The sequence below is a fragment of the Silurus aristotelis genome (genome assembly GCF_946808225.1).
Source record: "Silurus aristotelis genome assembly, chromosome: 6".
Lineage (NCBI taxonomy): Eukaryota > Metazoa > Chordata > Actinopteri > Siluriformes > Siluridae > Silurus > Silurus aristotelis.
Window position 1 is genome coordinate 2,501,521 of NC_139579.1, and position 27,469 is coordinate 2,528,989.

The 27,469-nt window shown below is 36.1% G+C and overlaps 2 protein-coding genes across 8 annotated transcripts in view; one reads left to right on the forward strand and one right to left on the reverse strand.

Moving 5' to 3' along the window:
- The window catches only part of LOC310727210 (uncharacterized protein), a 25,810-nt gene extending 4,023 nt beyond the window's left edge, over positions 1–21,787 (reverse strand). Inside the window, exons 1-7 of one of the 7 annotated variants that reach the window (XM_083543436.1) lie at positions 13,761–13,980; positions 1,567–1,782; positions 1,177–1,305; positions 659–808; positions 559–577; positions 208–249; positions 8–104 (exon numbers count right to left, since the gene is read on the reverse strand). In XM_083543436.1, coding sequence (XP_083399562.1) covers positions 8–104; positions 208–249; positions 559–577; positions 659–808; positions 1,177–1,305; positions 1,567–1,782; positions 13,761–13,802 — 695 coding nt within the window. In that variant the 5' untranslated portion in view covers positions 13,803–13,980. Of the gene's footprint in view, positions 1–7; positions 105–207; positions 250–558; positions 578–658; positions 809–1,176; positions 1,306–1,566; positions 1,783–3,332; positions 4,299–8,185; positions 8,250–8,567; positions 8,587–8,672; positions 8,817–8,910; positions 9,049–9,275; positions 9,446–13,760; positions 13,981–14,799; positions 14,879–15,865; positions 15,963–21,742 lie in introns of those variants that run through there. The other 6 variants (XM_083543437.1, XR_014533971.1, XR_014533972.1 and 3 more) reach the window with 6 other exon arrangements.
- LOC310727211 (uncharacterized protein) lies at positions 20,247–27,202 on the forward strand. Its single transcript, XM_083543438.1, has 11 exons — positions 20,247–20,492; positions 24,046–24,159; positions 24,284–24,379; positions 24,475–24,493; positions 24,651–24,692; positions 24,900–24,929; positions 25,799–25,871; positions 26,012–26,071; positions 26,171–26,260; positions 26,458–26,541; positions 26,649–27,202. The coding sequence occupies exons 2-11, from the start codon at positions 24,046–24,048 to the stop codon at positions 26,668–26,670; spliced, it is 630 nt and encodes a 209-aa protein (XP_083399564.1). The 5' UTR covers positions 20,247–20,492; the 3' UTR covers positions 26,671–27,202.
- The last annotated feature ends 267 nt before the right edge of the window (positions 27,203–27,469 follow it).

A 27,469-nucleotide genomic window follows, 5' to 3' on the forward strand; every position in this document is an offset into this window, starting at 1 on the left:
GATTTACCTTTGATTCCTGTTGCAGCGGATTCCAATCAGGACCACCGTGATTAAGATTAGCAACAGGACAGGAATAAGAACAGAGACTAGGATGGTTTTATTGGCTTTTAAAAACATAAAACATAATTACAATTAAAAATCTCCAGTAACATTTTTATTAATATTTCATCTCAAATGGCAAAAAGAAAAATGTACAAAAATACTCACATTGCTGTTCTAAAGTTTGGCTTAGCCTGGTGTCGTTAATTACTTGAGAAAGGAAGGAAATACACAAAAGAGCAGACAAAAGAGTTCACACTTCTATGCATTTTTTCAGTATTTCCTTTTTGTCTTACTAAACTTCAAAAGAGAGAAATAAATTGCAGCAGGTAAAAGGGGGAAGAACGTGACACCAGGAAATATCACTTTCTGTATGTAACTACAATATACACCAACCAGGTAGAACATTATTACCACCTGCCTAACACACACACACACACACACACACACACACACACACACACACACACACACACACACACACACACACACACACACACACACACACACAGTACAAACCTTGGTAAATGACATCAAACTGCAAAAGAGAAGGACATTTATGAGTAAATCGTTCTCAAACAACTTCAAAGCACAGAAAGGTACAAATAAGAATAGAAACCTTTTGCCCCAGTCCATGACAGGTCACTAGATGGTGAAGCTCAATGCAATCTGAGACTGTAATGTTTTTTTTTTGTGCATCAACAACCAGAGGGTGCTTAGTTTCATTGATAAAATGTAAAGGCGTCCCATCTGACAAAAACTCCTTTGCCTACATTAAAGAAAAACAAAAAAGACAAAAAAAATCATACAACCCATTTTGATGTTTGTTTTTTTTAACATAACAATATCTCTCGTGTACTTCTGATGATGAAAGAAGATTACAAACATTTCATAACACATCATTCTTTGACCGCATTGAGCTTTAGTATTTGTTGACTATTCATAGGTGAAGAGTATGCATTAAAAAGTATGCATTTATTACTTTGTATTTAGACTCACGTCAAACAAAAATGAAAAAAAGAAAGACATTTTCAGAAAAAGTCCCAGAATATAAAAAAGAAACCTAATAACTGATTTAAGATTTATCATGGCACTGATGCTGTATAGTCACACTGTCCAGCACTAATTTGGCCTCACCTTGTTGTACCAGGCTTGTTCACAATCATCGTTTTTGAGTAAAACAGTTACATTTGGCAGCACAGAGTAGAGGTAACCATTAACAGCAGAAATGTTTCTGCAGGACCAGGTGACGTTTACAGCAGCAGTCTGAAAGAAGAATAAAAACAGATAGGAAAGAAATAAACAGAAATATAAATGAGTATAAAATGATTGAAAAAAATTAAATTTATGTAAACAGCTACACATGTAATAATGCCAGGAGTGAAAGAAAGCCAGGAAGACAGACAAAGACAAACAGACAGAGACACTCAGAGAGAAACCTAGAGAAACTGAGAGAGAGAGAGAGAGAGAGAGAGAGAGAGAGAGAGAGAGAGAGAGAGAGAGAGAGAGAGAGAGAGATCCACTTACCAGAATATCACCCACTAGACCCAACAGAGTGTAGAGGAGACAGGACATCAATCTCTGAATCGACCTTAACAAGAAAATACTGTTTTCATGCACACCAGCAAGCAAAGCCCACAGTAACCCCATTAAGATAATGCAGAGAGGCTCAAACATCTTCTCAAACCCAAGTCCTCCACTGCAGAAGCTTCCAAATAAAACACCAATTCCAAGGTTGCGACACTGTGTAAAATGTAAACAAAAACAGAATGCAATGATTTGCAAATCTCATAAACCAATAAATGTTGGAACTGAGGAAATGTAGCATTTTAAGGTAATAAATAAGGTTATTTTGATTTGATGGCTGCAAGTTGGGATGGACAGTCTGGAAGTGCAAATTAACCAGTTGGAGAAACGTATTGAAACTAATGAGTTTAATTGACGCAGGTCAGTAAGATGAATAGTGTAACTTATAAAGGTAGAGTCTCTTAGAAGTAGATATGTGCAGAGCTTCACCAATCTGTGAAAGAACTTGTCTACAAATTGTGCTACAATTTCAGAATAATGTTTCTCAACATAACATTGAACAACTGAATTCTCTGTGCACAAGGGACAAGTGTGAAAATCAATATTGGATCCCCAAAATATTTGGGCCCTCAGGCAGAACTACATTTAAAACATGTACAAGTCTGTAATTTACTCAGACACAGACGTTGAATGAGAAGACCAGGATCTCAGTCTCCACTCTAATTCATCCCAAAGGTGTTCTATCAGGTTGAGGTCAGGACTCTGTGCAGGCCAGTCAGGTTCTTCCACACCAAACTAACTCAGTAATGGCTTTATGGACTTTGCTTTGTGCACTGGTACACAGTCATGTTGGAACAGGAACAGGAAAAGGACAAACTTTTCCCACAGAGTTGAGAGCATGAAATTATCATGTGAAAAAATGCCAATTCCTTTCAGTGGAACTAAGGAGCAGAGTTCAACTCCTGACTTCAATGATTTGGATGGGTGATCGAATACTTTTGATAACGTATATTGAATTTTTTGCAGTTTGCTACAGATGTAGTCCGCTCTCTGACCATCCAGTCAAAGAATTTGAAAATGCTGACATGACCAGATGTTTTCTAGGGGGCCTTGGAGTGGACATGTTGCAGTCTGAATGGTTAAAGCAACAGCTTCAATCAACATAGTTCTTGTTAGATTCAGATCTTGCACTGTTCATTTCTTTTGGCCTTATGTGACATGAAGGCTGAAATCTGATTGGATATAAACTCTAAACAAAACAGCAGCACACCTGAGTAATTCTGATAGTGTTCAGGCCAGCAGTGAAGACCTTACACTCTTTTAAGTCTAAATTAAATGATAAATGTCTTTACTATCAGTTTACTGCAAACTGTTTTTTTTCAGTTTTAACTTGCTTTTGTAAATTATATAGGTGTCTCTTCTCTTATGTTGTCTGTTTTAATTCAATAAACGAGGGCGTGGTGATACACACTTAAACACACAAACAAACAGGGTGCGAGTGTACACACATATAGGCAACCCAAGCACGTGCTGCAAGCTTTCAATACTTCATCAAAATACACGTGGTAGCATTAAATAATCAAATAACAATAATGAAATCATCATCATCATTATAATCACTATAGAAATCTGACTTCTCCTCTAGTACAGATCATGCATGCTATTTTACACTTTATTTCCTTACACACTAAAGTGTTTACTGAAGTTACACTATTGCATATCTTATAAGATTTGATCTTTTCTGTGAATATCTTTAGTTTACTCACGGTGCAGGGGTCCTCCAGAGAAACCCGTAGAAATGAGTATGTGTGTGCATGAACCGATGTGTTACTCTTTTTTTTTGGTTTTCAAAGAAGGTTGTGGGTGGAGGTGAGAAAACATGTGACTTTTTATTTGCCAATCAGGTACCACACAAGACCACCTGTCTCTGCTAAAAACAAAAGGAAATAGAAGCTCGATGAGTCACTGAAAACTGAACAGCATCCTGTATCATGGCTCAAACCACCTTTTACTGGCATCTGCATGTATCAGATTAAAAGCACTGATGTTCGTCTACAAAGCTCAAAAAAAGACCAGCACCCTCTTACTCAAAGACCTCCTCACTCCTCACACTGCACCATGCTGCCTGAGATCCTCCAGTACTGCCTGACTGGTACCAACTTCTCTCAGGGTAAGAGATACTTCAAGGCTCTTCTCTTTTCTGGCACCGAGGTGGTGAAATGAACTTCCCCTAGATGTCCGAACAGCGGAGTCCCTGACTATCTTCAAGCAACGGGTAAAGATCTATCACTTTCTGAATCCCTCAAACTAACACTGTCCCCCTGGAAGGCATATATATGGCAGAAAAATGTGAGGCACTGGAAAAAGAACTCTAGCAAAGAGAAGACGTTCACATACCTCCCAGTTATTGGTATTAATCTGACACTAGGGTACTCATTTACTTTAATTATTTGAACTTCTAACTTTCACTGACTTCACAAAATAGTGAGCTGCTCTAAGGTGAATGAAATGGCAGGTTGCCAAGCAAAAGCCCAACAGTGTGATGACCCATCTTTCAGTCATTAGTCATTCCAAATGTGTGATTTCTAGAATACAGGAGCTTTATACTGACACTAATTTAATCAAGCTCTCCCAAAAGGCTGGTCACTGATGTAGGACAAATGCACAAGAGAAAAGGATAATGCTGAGACTCTAAACCAGGGGTGTCCAAACTTCTTTTCCTGAGAGCCACACACAGAAAAATATATGAAGGACTGGGACATTCACTAGACATGAGGTATACTGCCTCACTTTTAGTGCACTAATATCAATAAAATGCAGGTAAATTACGTTTGATAATTGAACGTGTTTAGAGAAAAAAGCTTACTTTGTAAAGATGCTGCCTTGTTCAAGAGAGTAGCGCCACCTGGTGGTAAAATAAAAAAAAGTACAATACATTTAAAAGCAAATATCATGTGTGTGCCACAGACCATTATATTTTGAGTTTGGACACCCCTTCTTTAAATGAAAACTGGTTCAACACTGCAGCTGGTATTGCTCATCAGTTCAGCGCTGTGTATGGTAAGGATCCGTCTTGGCATACCTTTGGATTGAAAAAACTCTGCTGTGACCAAACCTCTCATCAGCAGAAAGAATTAAAAGGTTATATTTTTCTATGGATCATGTACGGGCAGAGAAAAAGTAGTCCAAAGTTCACTTGTGATCGGATCAAGTTTAATTTATTTTGGACAGATGCAATTAGATACACTATAATGCAATAAAGTATTGGGACACCTGAACTTTCCTGCTATAGGTGGTTCTTTTCCAAACTGTTACCACAAATCTGTAGGCACTCAATTGTACAGGACGTCTTTAGATGCGCTTTAATACAATTTTACCTTTAACTTGAACTTGGAAACCAAAACCTGCTCCAGCATGGCGATGCCCCTGTGCACAAAGTGAGCTCCTTGAAAATCTGGTTTACATGCTTTCAAGAGGAAGATCTTGAGTGGCCTGCTACAGAGCTCTGATCTCATCCCTACTGAACACCTTTGGGATGAATTGGAACACTGACTGCACCTCAGGCCTCCTCACCTACATCAGTACCTGCCTTTTGTAACACGCTTGTGGCTGATGAACACAAATATCCATAATTACACAACAAAATCTAGTGGAACATCTTCCCAGAAGAGTGGAGGGAATTATAAGAGCAAATTAGGACTAAATGTGGAAATGCAATGCTCAAAAATTACATGACCAGGTGACCAATACTTTGGGGAATATAGTGTAGAAAGAGATACTTTATTCATCCCAATGAGGAATTTACAGCCTCCAGCAGTATCCACAAACACTGGCAATAAGGGCATGCAATAAATACTAAAATACTAAATACTAAAAATGTGAAGCTATGTTAAAGTAAAGAGTCTACGCAAAAAAATGATTAACATAATGTTTTGCCCCAAACTGAGGACAGCATATAAAGAAGTCAATGAAAGATGTAAAATTAATTTTTTATTTTTTTTGGTCCATCAGCCTTGATGTGGAACTACAACATAGGAAACTGGAATGAACAAAAGTCTAAAACATTTTTTGAAGCATCTTAGTTTTCCAAGGTCACAGAGAAGCTTTACAGACATTTAGCTTGTTAATGGACATATAGTGTTAAAAAAAAAAGAAAAAGATGAAAATATACACAGCTGCATGGATACAAATAAATGCTTTACATAAGAGGTAACAAGATATTAGGGCAAAAAAACATAAAAAATAATAAAAATAAGCGATCTAACATTCTGTACACAGTGCAATTTTTCATTTTTTTTTGTTCAAACCCCCTGATTTAATGCTGGTACCAACTTCTCTCAGGGTAAGAGATACTTCAAGGCTCTTCTCTTTTCTGGCACCGAGGTGGTGAAATGAACTTCCCCTAGATGTCCGAACAGCGGAGTCCCTGACTATCTTCAAGCAACGGGTAAAGATCTATCACTTTCTGAATCCCTCAAACTAACACTGTCCCCCTGGAAGGCATATATATGGCAGAAAAATGTGAGGCACTGGAAAAAGAACTCTAGCAAAGAGAAGACGTTCACATTTTTCAATTTTTCATTTTTTTTTTTGTTCAAACCCCCTGATTTAATGCTGCAGAATAGCACCAGCATTTTAGTCTCAATTTTGTAAACCAGTTGTCCTTAAAAAATTAAATATACAGCACTTAATTTTAAAAATAAATAAAATGTGAATAATTAAAAAATGTAGATTTATTTTTTTTTTTTTTATCCCTATCTGTATATTCTTCAGTCAGCATAAAATATATATATATATACACACAAAGTCAGATTTTTCTCAGTGGAAGAACATGCAGAAATGTACATACAGTTAAAAACAAATAGGAAAACAAAGACATATATATATATATATATATATATATATATATATATATATATATATATATATATATATATATATATATATATATATATATATATATATTTTTATAAATAAACACATACATAAAGACATTACATACAAATATCTAATACTACTGGCACTTTTGTTTATATATATATATATATATATATATATATATATATATATATATATATATATATATATATATATATATATATATATATATATATATATATAATATATAACCGAATTATATAAAAAACTGAGTTAATAAATTGTAGGTAGTCATCTATATAATATATTTTGCACCAGAATATTGCTACTAAATATAAATGTCAGCTAAATACATTTTTACCCAACTATAAAATACAATGTTTTAGCTTATATATTAAATATTTGAATATAAAAGTAATGTGCAAAAGTAATGTACAAAGCAGGGACCTTGAGAAAGTATTCAACTCCTCTTCGCATTTTTATGTTGAATTAAGACCTGGTCATAATCAGAGAGCTTTAGTTGATGGAACCTGGTCTTTTTACTTTGACAGTTTATTTATTTACATATAATCTGTCTTGTGACACTTCCTGTGTGACCAGAAACAGCTAGTTTAGTAGATATTTGGTATCCACTTGGATCATTTTTGCATAAACTTATAGGCAATAAACTTATATTTTATTACCATTGTTTGAAGCACTGTACAATTTAAACTGAATTAAATCAGAACATCTAGCCCTCTCATCTATCTGTCCAAATTCATTTCTCTATCCTGCACTGTTCTGTTTGAGGTTTACCTTCTGTGCTGTAATCGTGCTCCTATTCAGTGGTTAAGCCGCGTTGCTCGTAACGTCATCGATCACACAGCTTTCACTGTTCACATGACTGGCATAAAAATAAAAATAAACAATATTAGTTTCTTCAGATTAAATGTTTAGGACATGGCATTGAAATATGTAACAGTATTGTGCCATCTTTAACTCTTTCATTACTCCACTTTGAGATATAAAGCACTTTGATCTGTAAGTTTAAGAAAAGTTTTCATGTCCAATAGCTGGAACAAGCTGAAAAAACGTTTTCAACAATATTTCAGAACACAGAATCACAGAAGAACCATATTATCGGGCTCTTACCGGATTTGGATAGGGTTCATTGTGTCCCCAATCTCTTTGTTCAGCATTGGGATAACTACAGCATGGTCAGGCTGACTGTTCTGGGTTGAGCTACCAAACAAACACACAATTAGAATGCAAGCAAACATCAAGAAAAATATTCTCTCCCAAAAGGGTTTGACACTGGATATGTTTGAAATCTGCAACCTAATGATCCAGTAAAAAGATGCACTACTGAGATTTGTAATTTGATATAGCAACATACAAAAGCACATCCCTAAGAAAACCATATTGCTTGTATTTATTTACCAACCTTTTAGAAGCTAATGCAGATTTACCTTTTTTTTCTTTTGTACCAATTAATCAGGATTCCAACCACCACCACCACCACAATGGTGGTAATTAGGATACCGAAAAGGACTGTAGTTTCATGAGCTTTGGCTTTGATAGACAGACAGACAGACAGATGACTTTATTCCTTCACATATTACATCAGTACAAAAATAAATTATACTAATATATATATATATATAAAAGGGGGGTGATGTGTTAGTGCAGGGTGAACACTGTAATCATTACTAATACAGCAGCGTTTTTGGTTGTGAATAGTAAATATTCAGCTAATCCAAAGAAGAAGGAAAAAAACTTACACTTCTGTTCCATAAGTGAGCTGTTAGTGTTAGTGTCGTTGTTCACTAAAGCAAAACACACACAAATGCTGTTAATGTGTGATCTAATAACACATATATGAATGTTTACTAGTTTCTCTGACTGCAGCAACTCTCTCAATATTAATGTCTATATCTCTATTAAAAGAGCAAATGAAGCTTTATCTACTTATATATCAGAGGGAGAATGTGATTATCCAGATGTAACGACAAAGCTCTGATTTGTTCTGAATAGAGCTCAGATCACGGATTTTGACTAACAAAACATGCGCGGGCGCGCGCACACACACACACACACACACACACACACACACACACACACACACACACACACACAGAACCTACCATAGTAAGTGGTGTTTAACTGCAAAAGATAAAAACAATCGTGATTAAAACAATTTTTAAAAAACAGTATTTATGCAGCATATGTAGAGGTATAAATAAACAAACCCTTTCCCCCGTTTCATGACAAGTCACTTGATGGTAAATCTTGCTGCATGTTGAGAGTGTGAGGTTATTTATGTCTTCGTTAACAATCATCCAGTGCCTAGTTTGATTCGGGTCATGCTGTCCATCTGTCAAAAACTCCAAATTCTATTAAAACCAGAGATGATCAGACAACCCAAGCTGATGGGTTTAGTAAATAACAGTATCTAATATGTAAAGAAGCGTTTCAGTCGGTCCTTACCTCATTGTACCATCCTTGTTCACAGTCTTTACCCGTGACTAAAACAGACTGTGCGTTTGGCACCACACGGTAGGTGAAACCATTAGCAGTAGATATATTTCTACAGGATAAAGTTACGTTCTGGTTCACAGCTGGAGTCTAAAAGTAAGATTTATAAATAAAAACAACTGTGTTAATTAGAAGAAATATAAAAAACACAATCTACTCTTATTTACACACGAATAACTTTAACATCAATGTGTTCATATAAGCAGATGAACAGAATAAAGCCATCTTGAAGTAAAAGAGGGAGAGAGAATCAGATTGATGGAGAGAAAGAAAAAGAAGGAAAAGTGTAATGGGGAGAGAGAAATAAATCTGCTCACCGCATTTGTTCGGTCCAATTGGCAGCAGAAGAGACAGAATATTTTCATTTCCAATGATGTGAATAAAAAATCCTTCACCCGGAGAAGGCAGTTTCTCAGTCCCCGACCAAGAGAGGCCCCAAGAGAGTCCATTCAGATGTTCAGATTCTTCCCAGCAGTCACAAACTACTCTATAGCAAGAAACAAGATTACAGTTAAATCTCTCATAATCTCATCTCTATCCAGCAAACATAATCTCTTAAATTTAGCTAATCAAATGTTTATCTTTTTTACTTCTCTTCAGCCCTGAAATTAAAATATATTATTTTATCTTCCTATTTAACGTACATGGTAATTCTCAACACAACTAGGCTGAGAACATTTTTTTTCTCATGAACTGTCACACAAAAGAAGATTCATCTTCAACAGAACTTTAGATATAACTATACATCTTGACACAGTCATTCATCCGTTCACATCTATACACACATACACACATGCAGACACCCACACACGCATATCTATATCTATCTATACATAAATGTGTGTGTGTGTGTGTGTGTGTGTGTGTGTGTGTGTGTGTGTGTGTGTATGTACAGTACAGACCAAAGTTTGGACACACCTTCTCACTTAAAGAGTTTTCTTTATTTTTATGACTATGAAAATTGTAGATTCACACTGAAGGCATCAAAACTATGAATGAACACATGTGGAATTATATATGGAATTATATACATAACAAAAAAGTGTGAAACAACTGAAAATATGTCATATTGTAGGTTCTTCAAAGTAGCCACCTTTTGCTTTGATTACTGCTTTGCACACTCTTGGCATTCTCTTGATGAGCTTCAAGAGGTAGTCACCTGAAATGGTTTTCAATTCACAGGTGTGCCCTGTCAGGTTTAATAAGTGTGATTTCTTGCCTTATAAATGGGGTTGGGACCATCAGTTCTGTTGTGCAGAAGTCAGGTGGATACACAGCTGATAGTCCTACTGAATAGACTGTTAGAATTTGTATTATGGCAAGAAAAAAGCAGCCAAGTACAGAAAACGAGTGGCCATCATTACTTTAAGAAACGAAGGTCAGTCAGTCCGAAAAATTGGGAAAACTTTGAAAGTGTCCTCAAGTGCAGTCACAAAAACCATCAAGCGCTACAAAGAAACTGGCTCACATGCGGCTGCGGAGGATACGTTCATCCGAGTCACCAGCCTCAGAAATCGCAGGTTAACAGCAGCTCTGATTAGAGACCAGGTCAATGGTACACAGAGTTCTAGCAGCAGACACATCTCTACAACAACTGTTAAGAGGAGACCACTGCTAAAGAAAGGCAACAAGCAGAAGAGACTTGTTTGGGCTAAAGAACACAAGGAATGGACATTAGACCAGTGGAAATCTGTGCTTTGGTCTGATGAGTCCAAATTTGAGATCTTTGGTTCCAACCACCGTGTCTTTGTGCGACGCAGAAAAGGTGAACGGATGGACTCTACATGCCTGGTTCCCACCGTGAAGCATGGAGGAGGAGGTGTGATGGTGTGGGGGTGCTTTGCTGGTGACACTGTTGGGGATTTATTCAAAATTGAAGGCATACTGAATCAGCATGGCTACCACAGCATCTTGCAGCGGCATGCTATTCCATCCGGTTTGTGTTTAGTTGGACCATCATTTATTTTTCAACAGGACAATGACCCCAAACACACCTCCAGGCTGTGTAAGGGCTATTTGACCATTTCAGGTGACTACCTCTTGAAGCTCATCAAGAGAATGCCAAGAGTGTGCAAAGCAGTAATCAAAGCAAAAGGTGGCTACTTTGAAGTGTGTGTGTGTGTGTGTGTGTGTGTGTGTATATATATATATATATATATTACACACACGCACATACATATACATATATACTTCCAGGTTTCTAGACCACGTTTTCACCTGGGAACAGGTCAGGAACACGTGCCTACACTAATATGCCCGATTCAGTTCCGCATTGTAACGCTGCATTAAAAAAAAATATAAAAAACAATACAATAATACTAATGTTTAAAATGAAATGTCGGTAAAAACAAATATGATTAAAGAACCAAATCCAACAAACACCGAATCAATCCACTTTCTTATTTCTTCTTCTTCTTCTGGTGTTTTATGGCAGTTTGTCAGACCAACGGAAAAGTGCATTACCGCCACATACTGATCTGGAGTGGGGAGCGAACATAGATTTGGAAGAAGAGGAAAAAAAGGGAAATTAATAAAACCTAAATTCTGTTTATTGTTTCAGTGTCTTGTAGGTATTTAAATAAGAATTCTTGAATTCTCGATTGCCCATACTCGCTTCCCAACAGTACCTTTAGAGAAATATTGCTGAATTAATTGAAATCTGTCCCTTTCATATGCAGGACACTCATTAAGAATATGCCTTACTTTTTCTAATTCCCCACACTTCCCAATTCATGCTTACCTTTTCTAAACAGACTATGGTTTATTGCTGTCCAATTCTTAATCTTGAGATAATGACATCCTTCTTTCTATTTCCCAATCTTTTCCACTTTTTAGACTAGTGAGAGCAGCCATTGAATCACTACAAATCACAGTTCTTTCTGGTTGGACTTCTTCAATCCACTGTAGGGCTAGTTTGATAGCTAAATGTTCGGTAGCAAAAACTGACAGTTGACACTTGATCCTTACTGCCTAGGGGCAATTATCCCATTTCAACTTGTAGTGAGGCTATCTGGGATGATCTAAATGCACCACAGCAAATTTCGCAAAGCCTGATTTTGTATTACCTCAATCTTTTTAAGTAATGTTTTTGCTCGCAGAACTGTATATTACACATCCATAATCAATGTTTGATCTAATCACAGCACAATAAATTCTTTTCAAGGACTGACAAGTTGCCCCCATTCTATTCCTGACAAGCACCTTAACACATTTATTCCTTTTTTGCATTTTTCTATCAATTTCTGAATATGTACTCTAAAAGTTAATTTAGAATCCATCCACATACCCAAAAACCTTACTACATTTACTTGTTAAAACTTACCCATACATTTTAATATTCAAGCTTCGATTATTCTTCCCTGTTGAAAAACACACCACTTGCGCTTTGGCCACAGAAAATTAGCCCAATTCTCCACCTCGTTTACTGCTTTTTGAATCTTATTCTCTACAAATAGAAAATTTTGCCCCCGTTTCCATAGTGCTCCATCATCAGCATACAATGACCTTCCTATTCCAGTATCTACAGTATGATAGATATCGTTAATCTTTAAATTAAAAAGAATAGGTCTGCTCACACTTCCCTGGGGAGTCCCATTCTCATTTGGAAGAATCTGAGATAAAGCAGTCCCGTTCTTCCAAATAAGAAACTCATAATCCAGTTATAGATCCTTCCGTCAATTTTCAAGCTTTCCAGTTTCATCAAGAGCCCTGCTTTCCACAGCATATCATAGGCTTTTTCTACATAAAAAAAAAACCCTCGCACTAGTACTCCTTTATTAAAATGAGCTTTTCCGAATATTGCATCCATTGTATTTCTCCCTTTTCTAAATCCATTTTGACATGCTGAAAAATTTTTCTACTTCCAATTACATAAGTCAATCTATCGTGTTAATCAAGCGTGTTAATCTTCACTGAAAAGACTCTTCCCGGTCCTGGAGCATGCTTTAGAGGACTTTACTTTGTTTACTTGGTTGATCACACTTATAATCTATAGCAGTGTCCAGCTGTATAAAACAGCAGCACACCTGAGAGAAAAGCTATGCAATGAAGAGCATGGACTACTGGGAATAATTTTATACATATTCATGGACAAAAATATATTAAGTCAGTGATTCTGATAATGTTCAGGCCAGCAGAGAACACATTATGCCCCAAGTCTAAATCAAGTGATGAATGTGTTTACTGTCAGTTTACTGCAAACTTTTTTTTTTTTTGTCTTAACTATACTATAGGTGTCTTCTCTTGTTTTTTTTGTCCCGTTGTTTTTCCAATTTCTTTAGAGGTCAAAAAAGTTCATGTGCTGATACTCAGCATATTTCGCATGACACGATTTCACACTATAACCTTGTAAAATTGTACAATTGTTTCATCGATCGTTTTTGAACAAAACAATGGTTTCTTGATGTCGTGCGCTGCTTTATTTGTCCTCACTTTCCTGTTTAGGTGTTGCCCAGGGTACATGATTTATCATTACATGCTCTTTTAAAACGTAGTTGTGTAAAAATGTATTAAAATGTAAATCAAATCTTGAAACAAGAATCCTCCACATGAGTCTGCATAAAAGCTTATGATGTTTCATCAAAATACACGTGGTAGCATGAAATAATCAAATAACAACAATCATAATCATCATTATCAATATAATCACTACACAAATCTGACTTCTCCTCTAGTACAGTTAATGCATGCTATTTTACACTTTATTTCCTTACACACTTTCTTAAATGTTCATGTTTACTGATGTTACACTATTGCAAATCTGTGAATTTTATCTTTCTCGTGAAGATCTTTAGCTTACTCACTTTGCAGGAGTCCTCCAGAGAAACTTGTGTAAGAGTGAGCATGTGTATGCAAAAACCGATGAGTTACTTCTCCTTTATTCAGTTTGTCACCTCCTTTGAGGGGAGGTGAGAAATTTTTTTTATCACACCACATCATTTGCCCAATCAGGTTAAGAGGTAACTGTAGATCACATAACTGGCAAAACCCACCAAATAGCACCACATTTCTCAAAGGAACCAAATCAACCACATCCTTCTACCTAGATTGCTGCAGATGGTTTCTGGAGGTGACTGTATTGTTTGCACATTATTTTTAGGTCAAAGAAGAAAATCAGTCCTTCAAGCCGGATTTGAACCAGCGACCTAAAGATGACCACATCATACACACCTACAGTCAACCGCTCTACCAACTGAGCTTTTAAAGGAATTGAACTGAATGATGATGTCTGAATAAGCAGAACGAGATTATTCGATTAAATTCTCAATAATCTGGTTTGATTATCATGTGATTAGTACTCTGGCTCTCATGGTACTTCCTATTGCAGTTTTTTATAGCAATATGTGATGACAAGCAAATTAGGGTCTACAAACAGTATATTGGTGACGTTCACACAAATAGTCCCAGGAGGCGCCTATTCCTCACTCAGTCCAGTTGTAATGGGATTGCGGGTTTACCTTCACTGGAGTTACAGATGAACTGTGATTTTGACAAAAGAATCGGAATAATAATGAAATGGCATTTGTTTAAAAAGAAATCATGAATTCACACTTTGTTAAATTTACTCTCTACTGAAAGTCTGCATGTCTATGATGATAAAATGAACATGTAGTTTGTGCATATTAATAAAGTATCGTATCCTAACCCTATTATTGACCGCTTCTGAAGGAATTACAGTGGATTTGCAACAGAGCTGGAAATGATTGGTAAGTAGAAGCACTTTGAATAATGTAAATACCAAATTGATGTCATCACTGCTTCTGCTGTCTTTTATGTATTTATTTATAATTGTTTTATTGTGGCAAAAGGAGGTATTTGATCCTTCATCGTTCATTTACTGACCACTTGTGGTAGGTGCCTAATGCGCAATCCTGTTTAAAGTTGAAGTCAAGGTCACGACGTAGTCCTAGTTGAAGTTATCCTAACCGGAGTAGAAAATCATTTAATCTAAGAAATATATTCCGAAACTTTTGAAAAAGGAAACTCAGAAAACAGAATACGTGTACGTCCAGTCCCGTTATTGGGGTTGATCTGGCTCCTGGTGCAAATCTCCATTAATTATTTGAAAACTTTCACATTTTCACTGACTTTGCAAAATAGCTTTGGTGACTGAAACAGCTTGCTATCCTGTTGAAGGCCAGTGTGATGACCCCTGTTTCAATCTGTGATTTCTAGGAAAAAGCGGCTTTATACTGACACTAATTTGTTCTTGCAAAAGGCTGGTCATTGAAAAAACAATTACACTAGAGTTCAGGATATCCTGATGATGATATCATTTCTTACAGGACTCCTTTGTTCTTCTCTATGCTGAAGAAGATTTCTTAATAAAACTGGCTGTATGCTTGAGGTCGCTGTCCTCTGTCCTGCTGCAAAATAAATTTGGATCCACAGAGTCCTGAGTCGTTCACGGATTACACGTGGAGACAGAAGGATTTGAAGAAGCCTACATGCATGGAGGATCTGTGATTAGTTCTCCAAGATGTTTGGAACAGCCTGCTGAGACCTTCAAAAACTGTGTGCAACGTACCAAGAAATATTAATGCTGTTTTGCAGGGAATGGGTGGCCACACCAAATGTTGATTTGATTTGGATTTCTCTTCTGTTTATTTTCTTTCCATTTTGTTAATTAATCAGAATAAACTATTATCACTTATTTTTTAAAGTGTTTTTACATACATCATTTGTTTACAAGCTGCCCTTATCATAAGAGACGTACAAAAGTGCTGTGAAGGCAAACAGATTTGTTTCGTGCTTTCTCTTCTTACAGGGGATTCCCCCGTCTGTCTGGCTACAATGACGTTTCAAAACCTGCTATTTTACACTTTATTTCCCTGCACGCTTCCATAAATGCTTATTTACTAACGTTACAGCATTTCAGCTTTCCTGTAAATATCTTTAGCGTACTCACCTTTCAGGTGTCCTTCTGAGAAACTGTGTAGTAGAGTGTGTCTCTTCGATTATTCCCTCAAAGGAGGGCGTGAGTGTGAATAAGAAGCGGCCTGAGTCACGCCACATTATTTTACCAATCAGGTTTAGGGGAACTAAAGATCACCCAGCTGTCAAAACCTATCATACAGGACCACAAGCTTGCACAATCACAAAAAAAAAAGAGCAGGAAAAAGAAACCTGATGTGATGCCACACATCCTGATTTTTAGTGACTCATAACCACGTCCTTTAGTCAGTGATGATTATGAAACTGCTTGTGTACATGTATACATTGTTGTACAGTGTTGGGGGTAACGCGTTACAAGTAACGTTTGTTACGTAATAATATGACTTTTCTGGAGTAACGAGTAAAGTAGCGCGTTACTTTATACATTTACACACTAATATCTGAGTTACTTTTTTTTTTTTTTGAAGTAATGCGAGTTCCTTTTTTAGTTAAATAATTTTGCATAAAAAAATAAATACTGAATTAAAATGAACGTAGTCACGTAGAATCGCGGACTCACACGTGCGAGCCGCGTGAACAGAAGCTGGTCAGAAGCGGAGATGACAAACCAGAGCATTACATTACTGTGATGGAAGTGTTCTTATTATTTTGAAATAGTCGAGGAAAAGGAATAATGGTTAAGTGTAGATTATGTGTTGGTGAAAAGCTCTTGTCAACTGCAAAAAATACCACTTCAAAAAAAAAACAAAAAAACATCTGCATGCAAAACACAGCACTACAGATGTGTGTGTGTGCGCGTGTGTGTGTGCGCGTGTGTGTATAATGTTGAATATATGTAACATTATGCAATGTTGCATATATGGAAATGGAGACAGAAATATAGAAAACTTTTGCCAACTTTCCACCACTGCAGATCTCTAGACTGCTCAGAATAAAAGTTTTCCGTGGGAGACACATGTACGATGCCATCGCAGCAGAGAGAGAGAGAGAGAGAGAGAGAGAGAGAGAGAGAGAGAGAGAGAGAGAGAGAGAGAGAGAGAGAGAGAGAGAGAGAGAGTAAATTCACAGCTCATTTGCTCTTTGTGGGAAGATAAACTGCCACGGTCACTGATAAAAGCGTGAACTTTGTAAAAGCGTTCAGAAAGTTTGAAGCTGATGATGAAGTAGAGAATGATGTAGACGAGGACGAGGTCATATTTACGGAATTGCACGAAGTTTTACGAGATGACAGTGAAAGGTATGTTCTCCCTCCACATCACCGGTGTGCAGCCCACACCCTCAACCTTATATACACGAACGATAGTTACATTCCTGACGGTGAGGCAGATTGAAAAGCAGTGTACAGAAGTGCGACTGGAAAGTGTTCAGCCTTGTGGTCAAAATGTAGTCGATCATCTTATTGTTCTCTAAGAAGTTATTAAACATTTTAAATGTGTAACCCAGAGCCTTAACCAGTGAACTACCACTTCCCTAAAGTAGGGTGCAGGTGAGGGTAATCATCAGTAACCTTGTAAGAAAACAGAAAAATTTGATAACTGATTGTATGCTTTATGTCTGTCTTTTATTGATTCATTAATTAATGTCTTTTTTTATTGGTGGTAAAGGGATGATTTAATAAGTTCATCGTTCAAAATGAAAAAGGTACAACAATGTAGTGATTTACTGACACCTTGTGAAGGTCACTACGTTGTCCTAGTTAAAGTTATGCTAACCGGAGTAAAATAAATCATTTGAATCAACACTGCAGTGTGAATTTGATCATTAGTTCAGTGCTGAACAGGGAAAGGATCTGTCTTAGAATGCAATCTCCCACCTTTTGGACTGAAAGGCCACTCTGCTGTGGCCAATCCTCTCATCAGCAGACAGAATCGATATACTATGTTTTGCTGTGGAGTATGTTTGGTGGAAAGAAGTGAAGAGGTCCAAAGGAGAGCAAGTTTGATTTATTTTGACCTAATGGGATGTTCTGATCCAAATAAATTACAAAAGCATCATTCTCTGCCTCAAATTGGGACAGAACCGAACTGAACCCAAAGTGTGTAAAAGAAGTCAATGAACGGTGTAGGAAAAATTGTCCATTTTTTTTGTTCTAGCATTTACAGTGAGGAAAATAAGTATTTGAACACTCTGCTATTTTGCAAGTTCTCCCACTTAGAAATCATGGAGGGGTCTGAAATTGTCATCGTAGGTGCATGTCCACTGTGAGAGACATAATCTAAAAAAGGGGCCAAAGAGGCATTTCAGAGGACATGGCAACGTTGCGCCTCTACCGCACTCCTGAATCAGGACTGCCTCTGGAGTGAAATAAAGTGAGCAACAGTATTGAAAAACACGTGCTGATTTCCTTGATTTACTTTGGAGCACTTTTCAAAGGTAAAAAATAAATAAAAAATAAAAAAATATATTATTATTTAAATTATGAATATTGGATTGATTTAAGGTCTGAATATAAATCTGCAATGTTATTTCTTCTGTAATGTTTTCTTATTGAACTAAATGGAATAAAATAAAATAAGGTAACATTATTTTACACAAGCTGTAAAATAAGTGTCAAATTCGTTACATGAGCTGTACTATAGAATAAGACACACTTTGCTCTGTTTTATTTCTTTTCTTTTTCTTTACATTCCACCAAATGTATTTGAGATTTGAGGGTGATATATGATTCGAACGTTTCCATCATTATTGTGCAGTTATTATTAAGAAAGAAAGAAAGAGAGAGAGAAAGAGAGAGAGAGAGGTGTAGATGTAGATATATATACAGTGAGGAAAATAAGTATTTGAACACCCTGCTATTTTGCAAATTCTCCCACTTAGAAATCATGGAGGGGTCTGAAATTGTCATCGTAGGTGCATGTCCACTGTGAGAGACATTATCTAAAAAAAAAAAATCCAGAAATCACAATGTATGATTTTGAAACTATTTATTTGTATGATACAGCTGCAAATAAGTATTTGAACACCTGTCTATCAGCTAGAATTCTGACCCTCAAAGACCTGTTAGTCTGCCTTTAAAATGTCCACCTCCACTACATTTATTATCCTAAATTAGATGCACCTGTTTGAGGTCGTTAGCTGCATAAAGACACCTGTCCACCCCATACAATCAGTAAGAATCCAACTACTAACATGGCCAAGACCAAAGAGCTGTCCAAAGACACTAGAGACAAAATTGTACACCTCCACAAGGCTGGAAAGGGCTACAGGGAAATTGCCAAGCAGCTTGGTGAAAAAAGGTCGACTGTTGGAGCAATCATTAGAAAATGGAAGAAGCTAAACATGACTGTCAATCTCCCTCGGACTGGGGCTCCATGCAAGATCTCACCTCGTGGGGTCTCAATGATCCTAAGGAAGGTGAGAAATCAGCCCAGAACTTCACAGGAGGAGCTGGTCAATGACCTGAAAAGAGCTGGGACCACCGTTTACAAGGTTACTTTTGGTAATACACTAAGACGTCATGGTTTGAAATCATGCATGGCACGGAAGGTTCCCCTGCTTAAACCAGCACATGTCCAGGCACGTCTTAAGTTTGCCAATGACCATTTGGATGATCCAGAGGAGTCATGGGAGAAAGTCATGTGGTCAGATTAGACCAAAATAGAACTTTTGGGTCATAATTCCTCTAAACGTGTTTGGAGGAAGAAAAATGATGAGTACCATCCCAAGAACACCATCCCTACTGTGAAGCATGGGGGTGGTAGCATCATGCTTTGGGGGTGTTTTTCTGCACATGGGACAGGGCGACTGCACTGTATTAAGGAGAGGATGACCGGGGCCATGTATTGCGAGATTTTGGGGAACAACCTCCTTCCCTCAGTTAGAGCATTGAAGATGGGTCGAGGCTGGGTCTTCCAACATGACAATGACCCGAAGCACACAGCCAGGATAACCAAGGAGTGGCTCTGTAAGAAGCATATCAAGGTTCTGTCGTGGCCTAGCCAGTCTCCAGACCTAAACCCAATAGAGAATCTTTGGAGGGAGCTCAAACTCCGTGTTTCTCAGCGACAGGCCAGAAACCTGACTGATCTAGAGAAGATCTGTGTGGAGGAGTGGGCCAAAATCCCTCCTGCAGTGTGTGCAAACCTGGTGAAAAACTACAGGAAACGTTTGACCTCTGTAATTGCAAACAAAGGCTACTGTACCAAATATTAACATTGACTTTCTCAGGTGTTCAAATACTTATTTGCAGCTATATCATACAAATAAATAGTTAAAAAATCATACATTGTGATTTCTGGATTATTTTTTTAAGATTATGTCTCTCACAGTGGACATGCACCTACGATGACAATTTCAGACCCCTCCATGATTTCTAAGTGGGAGAACTTGCAAAATAGCAGGGTGTTCAAATACTTATTTTCCTCACTGTATATATATATAGACATTGTCCTCTAGGGGGCGCTGGTTAAAGCCGTTTGAATACTTGTCAACTTAAAGAAGGGCAGGACGCCATTTTGTTTTTTTTTTTAACGTCTCCAGGTCGTTTTACACTCCAGAGAAAATGAGAGAATTACAGGAAATTGTGAAAGGGCGGTGTGTTACACATTGGATTATGGATCCGTCAGAGAAAACTGTATTATATGTAATAATGAAGAGGAAAAACAAACTGCGGAGGCCGTGGATTATAATCTGTTTACCAGGTATTTCATTATTTTATGTTGAGACATTTCTGCTTTACTCTGTTTCGTGTAAAACATCTGAGAAAGGCACTATATTAAGTCTGAAGATCTCAGAGGTGGAAAAGGGGATTATTTGGGTGAGATTAGTGATACTTTAGAAAAACGACTTTAGGCCTGAATACTGGTTTTAACGCTTCCTGATTTCGGTTCTAGTAAACGATTGTAGTAGCCAAAAAAAACAACAACACAATACCTGCGTGATATAACTTCAACAGCATTATAAACATGAAAATACCTAATTAAGCATTATTTAAAAGAAAATCGTAAAACAAATGTCGCGCGTTAAAAAAAACGCACCTGGCAACCCTGACCAATGCGCATATTCTGTACGGGTGCCGTGTTTAGGTCATGAAATGATTCGAGCAGCGGCAGTGTGAGGGGTGTCAGTCTCTCTACAAAAAACGTGAGTACACGTTGATAGTCGTGACATTCATGGCTTTATATACAATTTTAATGTTTTTTATATCTCTGAGTCTGATCACAATTGTATTATTTAAACAAGTGGTATGAACAAAATTTCACGATTTAATTATGAATGAGATGCTAATAATAATGTTTAACGGTGCTTTGAATCGGTGTTTATAACTACTCCTTATATATTACACTTAAATTCACACACACACACACACACACACACACACACACACACACCAATAACGTTCAATATTGTGAAACTTTCATAAAAAAAATCATAGTTTCGCCTAAACTCGGTGTAAATAAAAGTGCACACGAGTGAGATGATCTCCAAACCCCTGGACCTTAATATGAGTTCATAAGATCTCCGGTACGATTCGATATCGAAATCATAGAGATCCGTCACTGATTGAGTTTTAAATAAGTTAGTTTTTAATGTTTTAGCACAGTTAGCTAATCTGCTAGCAGGTTGATTAGCATGTTCTGTGATTTTGCCTCTATGGATTAAACTCCTCGGTGTTTTGACTTTTAACTATCAGAGCCAACATTCCGGTTTCCCCCCCCCCCCATATATGGTATATGTATATTTACTAAGCTAATAATAGGATCAGAAGAGCGAGTAGATATTGATAACTATTAACAAACAGAATGAGAGGAAACAAAACAGCAGTTTAAGGGTAACAGGAGAATTAGACTCGCTCATGCAAGAGAACGTGAACAGTGTCAAAAAGTACATCAAATTACTCTAATCTGTATTTTTAAAGCTTTCCTAAGTAAATACATACTACTGTACCTACCTGACCGCCTACACCTGCCAATACAACTGCAACTGCGCCTGTAATCTTACGCTGTGGGAGTGGTCAAAATAGACGCGAGAGCAAAAAACTAGCGCATTGCATTCACACAAAAAAAAAAAAAAAAAAATGCTTTGCATTCACACACACACACACAAAAAGTGCTTTGCATTCACCCAAAAAAAAAAAAAAATGCTTTGCATTCACCAAAAAAAAGTGCTTTGCATTCACCAATTAAAAAAAAAAAGTGCTTTGCATTCACCAATTAAAAAAAAAAAGTGCTTTGCATTCACCAATTAAAAAAAAAAAGTGCTTTGCATTCACCAATTAAAAAAAAAAAGTGCTTTGCATTCACCAATTAAAAAAAAAAAGTGCTTTGCATTCACCAATTAAAAAAAAAAGTGCTTTGCATTCACCAATAAAAAAAAAAAGTGCTTTGCATTCACCAATTAAAAAAAAAAAAAAAGTGCTTTGCATTCACCAATTAAAAAAAAAAAAAAAGTGCTTTGCATTCACCAATTAAAAAAAAAAAGTGCTTTGCATTCACCAATTAAAAAAAAAAAAAAAAGTGCTTTGCATTCACACACACACAAAAAAAGTGCTTTGCATTCACCAATTAAAAAAAAAAAGTGCTTTGCATTCACCAATTTAAAAAAAAAAGTGCTTTGCATTCACCAATTTAAAAAAAAAAAAAAAGTGCTTTGCATTCACACACACACAAAAAAAGTGCTTTGCATTCACCAATTAAAAAAAAAAAGTGCTTTGCATTCACCAATTAAAAAAAAAAAAAAAAGTGCTTTGCATTCACACACACACAAAAAAAGTGCTTTGCATTCACCAATTAAAAAAAAAAAGTGCTTTGCATTCACCAATTTAAAAAAAAAAGTGCTTTGCATTCACCAATTTAAAAAAAAAAAAAAAGTGCTTTGCATTCACACACACACAAAAAAAGTGCTTTGCATTCACCAATAAAAAAAAAAAAGTGCTTTGCATTCACCAATTTAAAAAAAAAAAAAAAGTGCTTTGCATTCACACACACACAAAAAAAGTGCTTTGCATTCACCAATTAAAAAAAAAAAGTGCTTTGCATTCACCAATTTAAAAAAAAAAAAAAAGTGCTTTGCATTCACACACACACAAAAAAAGTGCTTTGCATTCACCAATTAAAAAAAAAAAGTGCTTTGCATTCACCAATTTAAAAAAAAAAAAAAAGTGCTTTGCATTCACACACACACAAAAAAAGTGCTTTGCATTCACCAATTAAAAAAAAAAAGTGCTTTGCATTCACCAATTTAAAAAAAAAAAAAAAGTGCTTTGCATTCACACACACACAAAAAAAGTGCTTTGCATTCACCCAAAAAAAAAAAAATGCTTTGCATTCACCAAAAAAAAATGCTTTGCATTCACCAATAAAAAAAAAAGGGCTTTGCATTCACCAAAAAAAACAAGTGCATTGCATTCACCCCCCCCCCCCAAAAAAAAAGAAAAGAAAACAAACAAACCAAAAAACAAGTGCATTGCATTCACAAAACAAAAAAAAACAAGCACATTGCATTCACAAAAAAACAAACAAAAAAAACAAGTGCATTGCATTCACAAAAAAACAAAAACAACCCCTCCCAAAATAAAAAAAACCCCAACCAAAAAAAAAAACAGATGCATTGCATTCACAAAAAAACCCCCAATAACTATTATCGTTGTTGTTGTTGTTGTTGTTGTTATTAATAATAATACAAGGGCACCTGCCTGCTAACCTAGTGGATGTAGACAGTGGGGTGGAATGTTTGTGCTCACACTCTTACCGGTTCTCAAAACAAGTGAACTAGTATATAGCAGCGAGCCTAAACGAACAAGAGAGGAGAACTGAGCTATCAGGTATAACAAACCATCTAGTCTAACCCAGATAGCAGGGCTAACAGAGTGACAGAGAGTTAATTATTTAATGTCATTTTTAATCAATTTGTTTTATTTGTGCCAATTTAATCTAATTATCTGACACATTTTGTCCTTTGATGATATATGTAGTAGGACTTCTCAAAGTTGCCAATTTGGAAAACATAAAAACAAAGCTCTTCAGCTGGACTCTATGGAATCTGAGAGGAGATTTTTTGAAATTCTAGTGTTTGTAAGGTTAAAGATTCAAAAATTTCTTTTGAGGTGTGGTGTGTTCATCAGGTTTGCTTAATAATCCCATCTTCTGACAGGTGCCAAACAATTGTTGTCGAAACTTTTGATGTAGATTAATTGACGTATCGGAATTATTATTATTTTAAATATTCCATTCTTTATTTGATCTTGTTTTTCAGATGTCAGAGGTGCAGATCAACAAGACGTGCGATCAACTTTTAAATGATGATAAATACCACTACGTTGTGAATTCTTCAAAAACGGATGGCTGTGATCACATCTGGAAAGCACCGGTGAGAAGTTAAAACATTTTTTTTCTATAGATGATGGGTTACACTGCAGCTGTAAGTAGATATTAAATAACTAAATGCTGGGATGAGCTTTTTTTTTCACATTATGGAAATGTGTTGATTTTAGAATGGGACGGTGCTGGAATATGGAGACCTTCTGACTCTTGATAACTGTGTAAATGGAATTCGCCACATTAAGAGATGCTTCAAACAAACAGGCGAGGTAGGAATACTTTAAGTACATGTATATTCTACATGCTCTTTTGTACTGGTTTGATTGAGAATTTAAGACTAATTTGTGTATCTTTTTTTTTGCAGATAAAGCACATTTTTAATGGTATGTCTTTTTCTTGTCTGTGTTTCACTTCTGAAAATCAAAATTAGCTAAAATAATAGATCAGTTATTAGTTTTTGATATAACATTATCGGTGTGTGTGTGTGTGTGTGTGTGTGTGTGTGTGTGTGTGTGTGTGTGTGTGTGTTCTTGTACTTAGTTCTCAGCACCTCCACTCCTACCGTTGCAGCTCCATATGAAAGTAAGTACATTGGAGGATATTTATTAGATGACTCAGAATGTATTGAAAGTAAGGAGAGTAGTGCAGGGTGTTCAATCATTAGATGTGAAATTTGCTGAAATTGAAAGTTTCAAGAAAAATAAAACATGACCTACATTCACTTGATGATTATAGTCTAAGAGGGAATTTGGTGTAAAATACAGCTGAATATGTTTTTACTTCTTTTAGGCAGAAACTCCACACAGACTCATGACTCTGGTATGTATAAGAATCTATTGTGTATTTTTTAGACTAAATACTGAATAATTGATCTCATATGCAGGGATCAGACATAATATTTAAACCACTGAGGTTTTTACCACTTTTTATCTTTTTACAGTGATTATGTTAAGTGGAGGGATTGATTAGGCAATAAATGAAGAGTCGGATTTGTAAATAAAATGGAAAAATGGGCACATGTAGTGATCTGAGAATCTTTAAAAAGGAGTGAATTGTGATGTCTAGATGACTGTCAGAACATCTCCAAAACAGCAGGTTTTAGAGGGTTATCCTGATGCAGTGGTTAGTATTCACCAAAAAACGTCCAGTGACGGACAAATGTTGAACTGGTGACAGGGTTATGGGCACTTAAGGCTCACTGATGAGGCAGTGAGGCACAAAGTTTAGTCTGCCACAGGAAGGAAGTGGTGACTTAGTGGTTAAAATATTAAACATCTGATCTAAAGCTTGAGAGTTCAAATCTCAGTACTGCCACTGTTAGAGCCTTGAGCAAAGCCATCAACTGCTTAGTTGTATAAATAAATGCTTCCAAATTCCATAAATCTCAATCTGATCAAGCTTTTGGATGCCCCACTTCACCCATTCTGCTTCTAACATATTATGATGTCCAGGCCTTGATTGAACAGAGCTGTTTTGGTGGCACAATGTGTACGGGCATTTCACAATATTAGAGCGGTGGTTTATCGTTGTGGCTGATCGACGTTTACACTGAGGGAATAAACGTTTTAGCTGAAAATTTAGATTTCTGACCTTCTCAGTGCTTCTAAGTCAGCATTTAAAATGCTAAAATATTATCAATATGATGTACATGATGAATATGATCATTTGTTTGTATTATTTTTTTGAAGATCCAGACCTCCTATGGCTAATTCTTATCGGGCTTATTCCGATTCTTCTTGTCCTCAGGTTTATTGAATGGAGGTAAATTTCCATCTCTCTTTAAGAGGCAGTGAAATGAGAAGTTGAAATGCTTTAAATGTTTGTTATCTGATTACACAGAGAGATTTTACGATGGTAATTAACGAATAATTCTGTTCTGCACTGTGATTATGGATGGATAGGTGGAATGTTTTGAAGAGATTGAAGGATGGCTGCTGTCAACACACGGACAAGGAAACCCGGTGAGTGAAACTGCTGGATATTAATTGTATATATAATTATTTAATATTATTCTAAATAAGTTACAGAAAGTCAAAAGAAACAATGTTTGTGTTTATTAGCATGGACTTTGGCAATGTGAACCATGATGAGCATAAGAATGGAGGGGTTGTGAACGGAGAGGCCATTCCGCTTAAAAACGTCCATAACGAGTAACTATTCTATATCAAGTGCTTTAAACTCTCAATCCATAAATACATTCCAAGTTTTTCAAAACTGAACCACATTAAAAATGTTAAATTACTATAAATATTTCCAGGATGTTATAAATACATGAATAATGGTTTATTATTATGTTAAATAAGTTGCAGATAATTCTTTTTGGTTGCAGGCAATCTTTGTTTATTAGTGTGAACCCTCACGTTGGGAATCAAGAGGAGAATATAAATGGTGATGTTCATCATGAAGAGGCTCAGTCACTCCAAACACCTGCGTAAGAGTTTAACTACTGTATGTAGATAAAAAAAAACTTAATGTATAAACTTTACATTGGGTTTAAATCATTTTTTTATTTTTAATTTTTTGCTGTGTTTTTGTCAGTGATGAATCCAGAGTATCTTAGAGGGGGAGAGAATCACTGTTTCAGCTTCAGCACTTTCATCCCTACTGTTTGTGCCTTTCTTTTATTTATACCTCCACTTTTACTCCTCTGTTTTCAATTAAAATATTTTATCATAGCATACAATTGTTTAGCATTTCAGAGCAATAATTTTATATTTATAGCATTTTTATACCTTGTAGCAATAACAAATAACATTTCTAAATGACATATTGATTGTAACAATACTGCCAAAAAGGAAACTATTGTGGGGGGAAAAAAAGGACCAAAATTCAACATTATTATATACAAAATCATTACACATACTTTTGCACTTTTATTCTATAATTTTTAAATGTCAGTGTTTTTCTCTCTGTCCCTTTATTGTAAGTTTTCTGTTTACTGTTGTAGCCTTTTATGAACCAGCATTATTTAGAAATGTCATTTGTTTATTTTGTTCTAATGTATTATTATAAAAAAAAAACCCTGTTATTTGTGTGTCATTTTGTCCTCTGCCTTCTTTTTTTTTTTTTTTTTACAAAATATATTCATTTTTCATATTCATTCATATCCAGAGGTTCTATTTATCACCCATTTATTAGGGTTTATTATATTGTCATATGTTTAACAGTAGCTACACTATTACAGTGTAATGAATGTTTCCCAACTTTCTTTTTATTACTTTCTCAAAATGCACAATGCCTGGACCGGTACTTCACTATGGACTATTTGGTACCAGGCCCCACACACACACAAAAAAACAACAATTATTTTATTTAATTTTTTTAATTTGTATTTTGAAAGATGACCACTTCCCCCTGTG

Bases quoted from the DNA above. Each gene is read 5' to 3' on its own strand.
- LOC310727211 (XM_083543438.1), top strand. From the start codon at position 24,046: ATGTCAGAGGTGCAGATCAACAAGACGTGCGATCAACTTTTAAATGAT. The intron at 24,693-24,899 runs GTAAGTACATTG...TACTTCTTTTAG, and splicing joins CGTTGCAGCTCCATATGAAA to GCAGAAACTCCACACAGACT. The intron at 26,072-26,170 runs GTGAGTGAAACT...TGTGTTTATTAG, and splicing joins CACACGGACAAGGAAACCCG to CATGGACTTTGGCAATGTGA.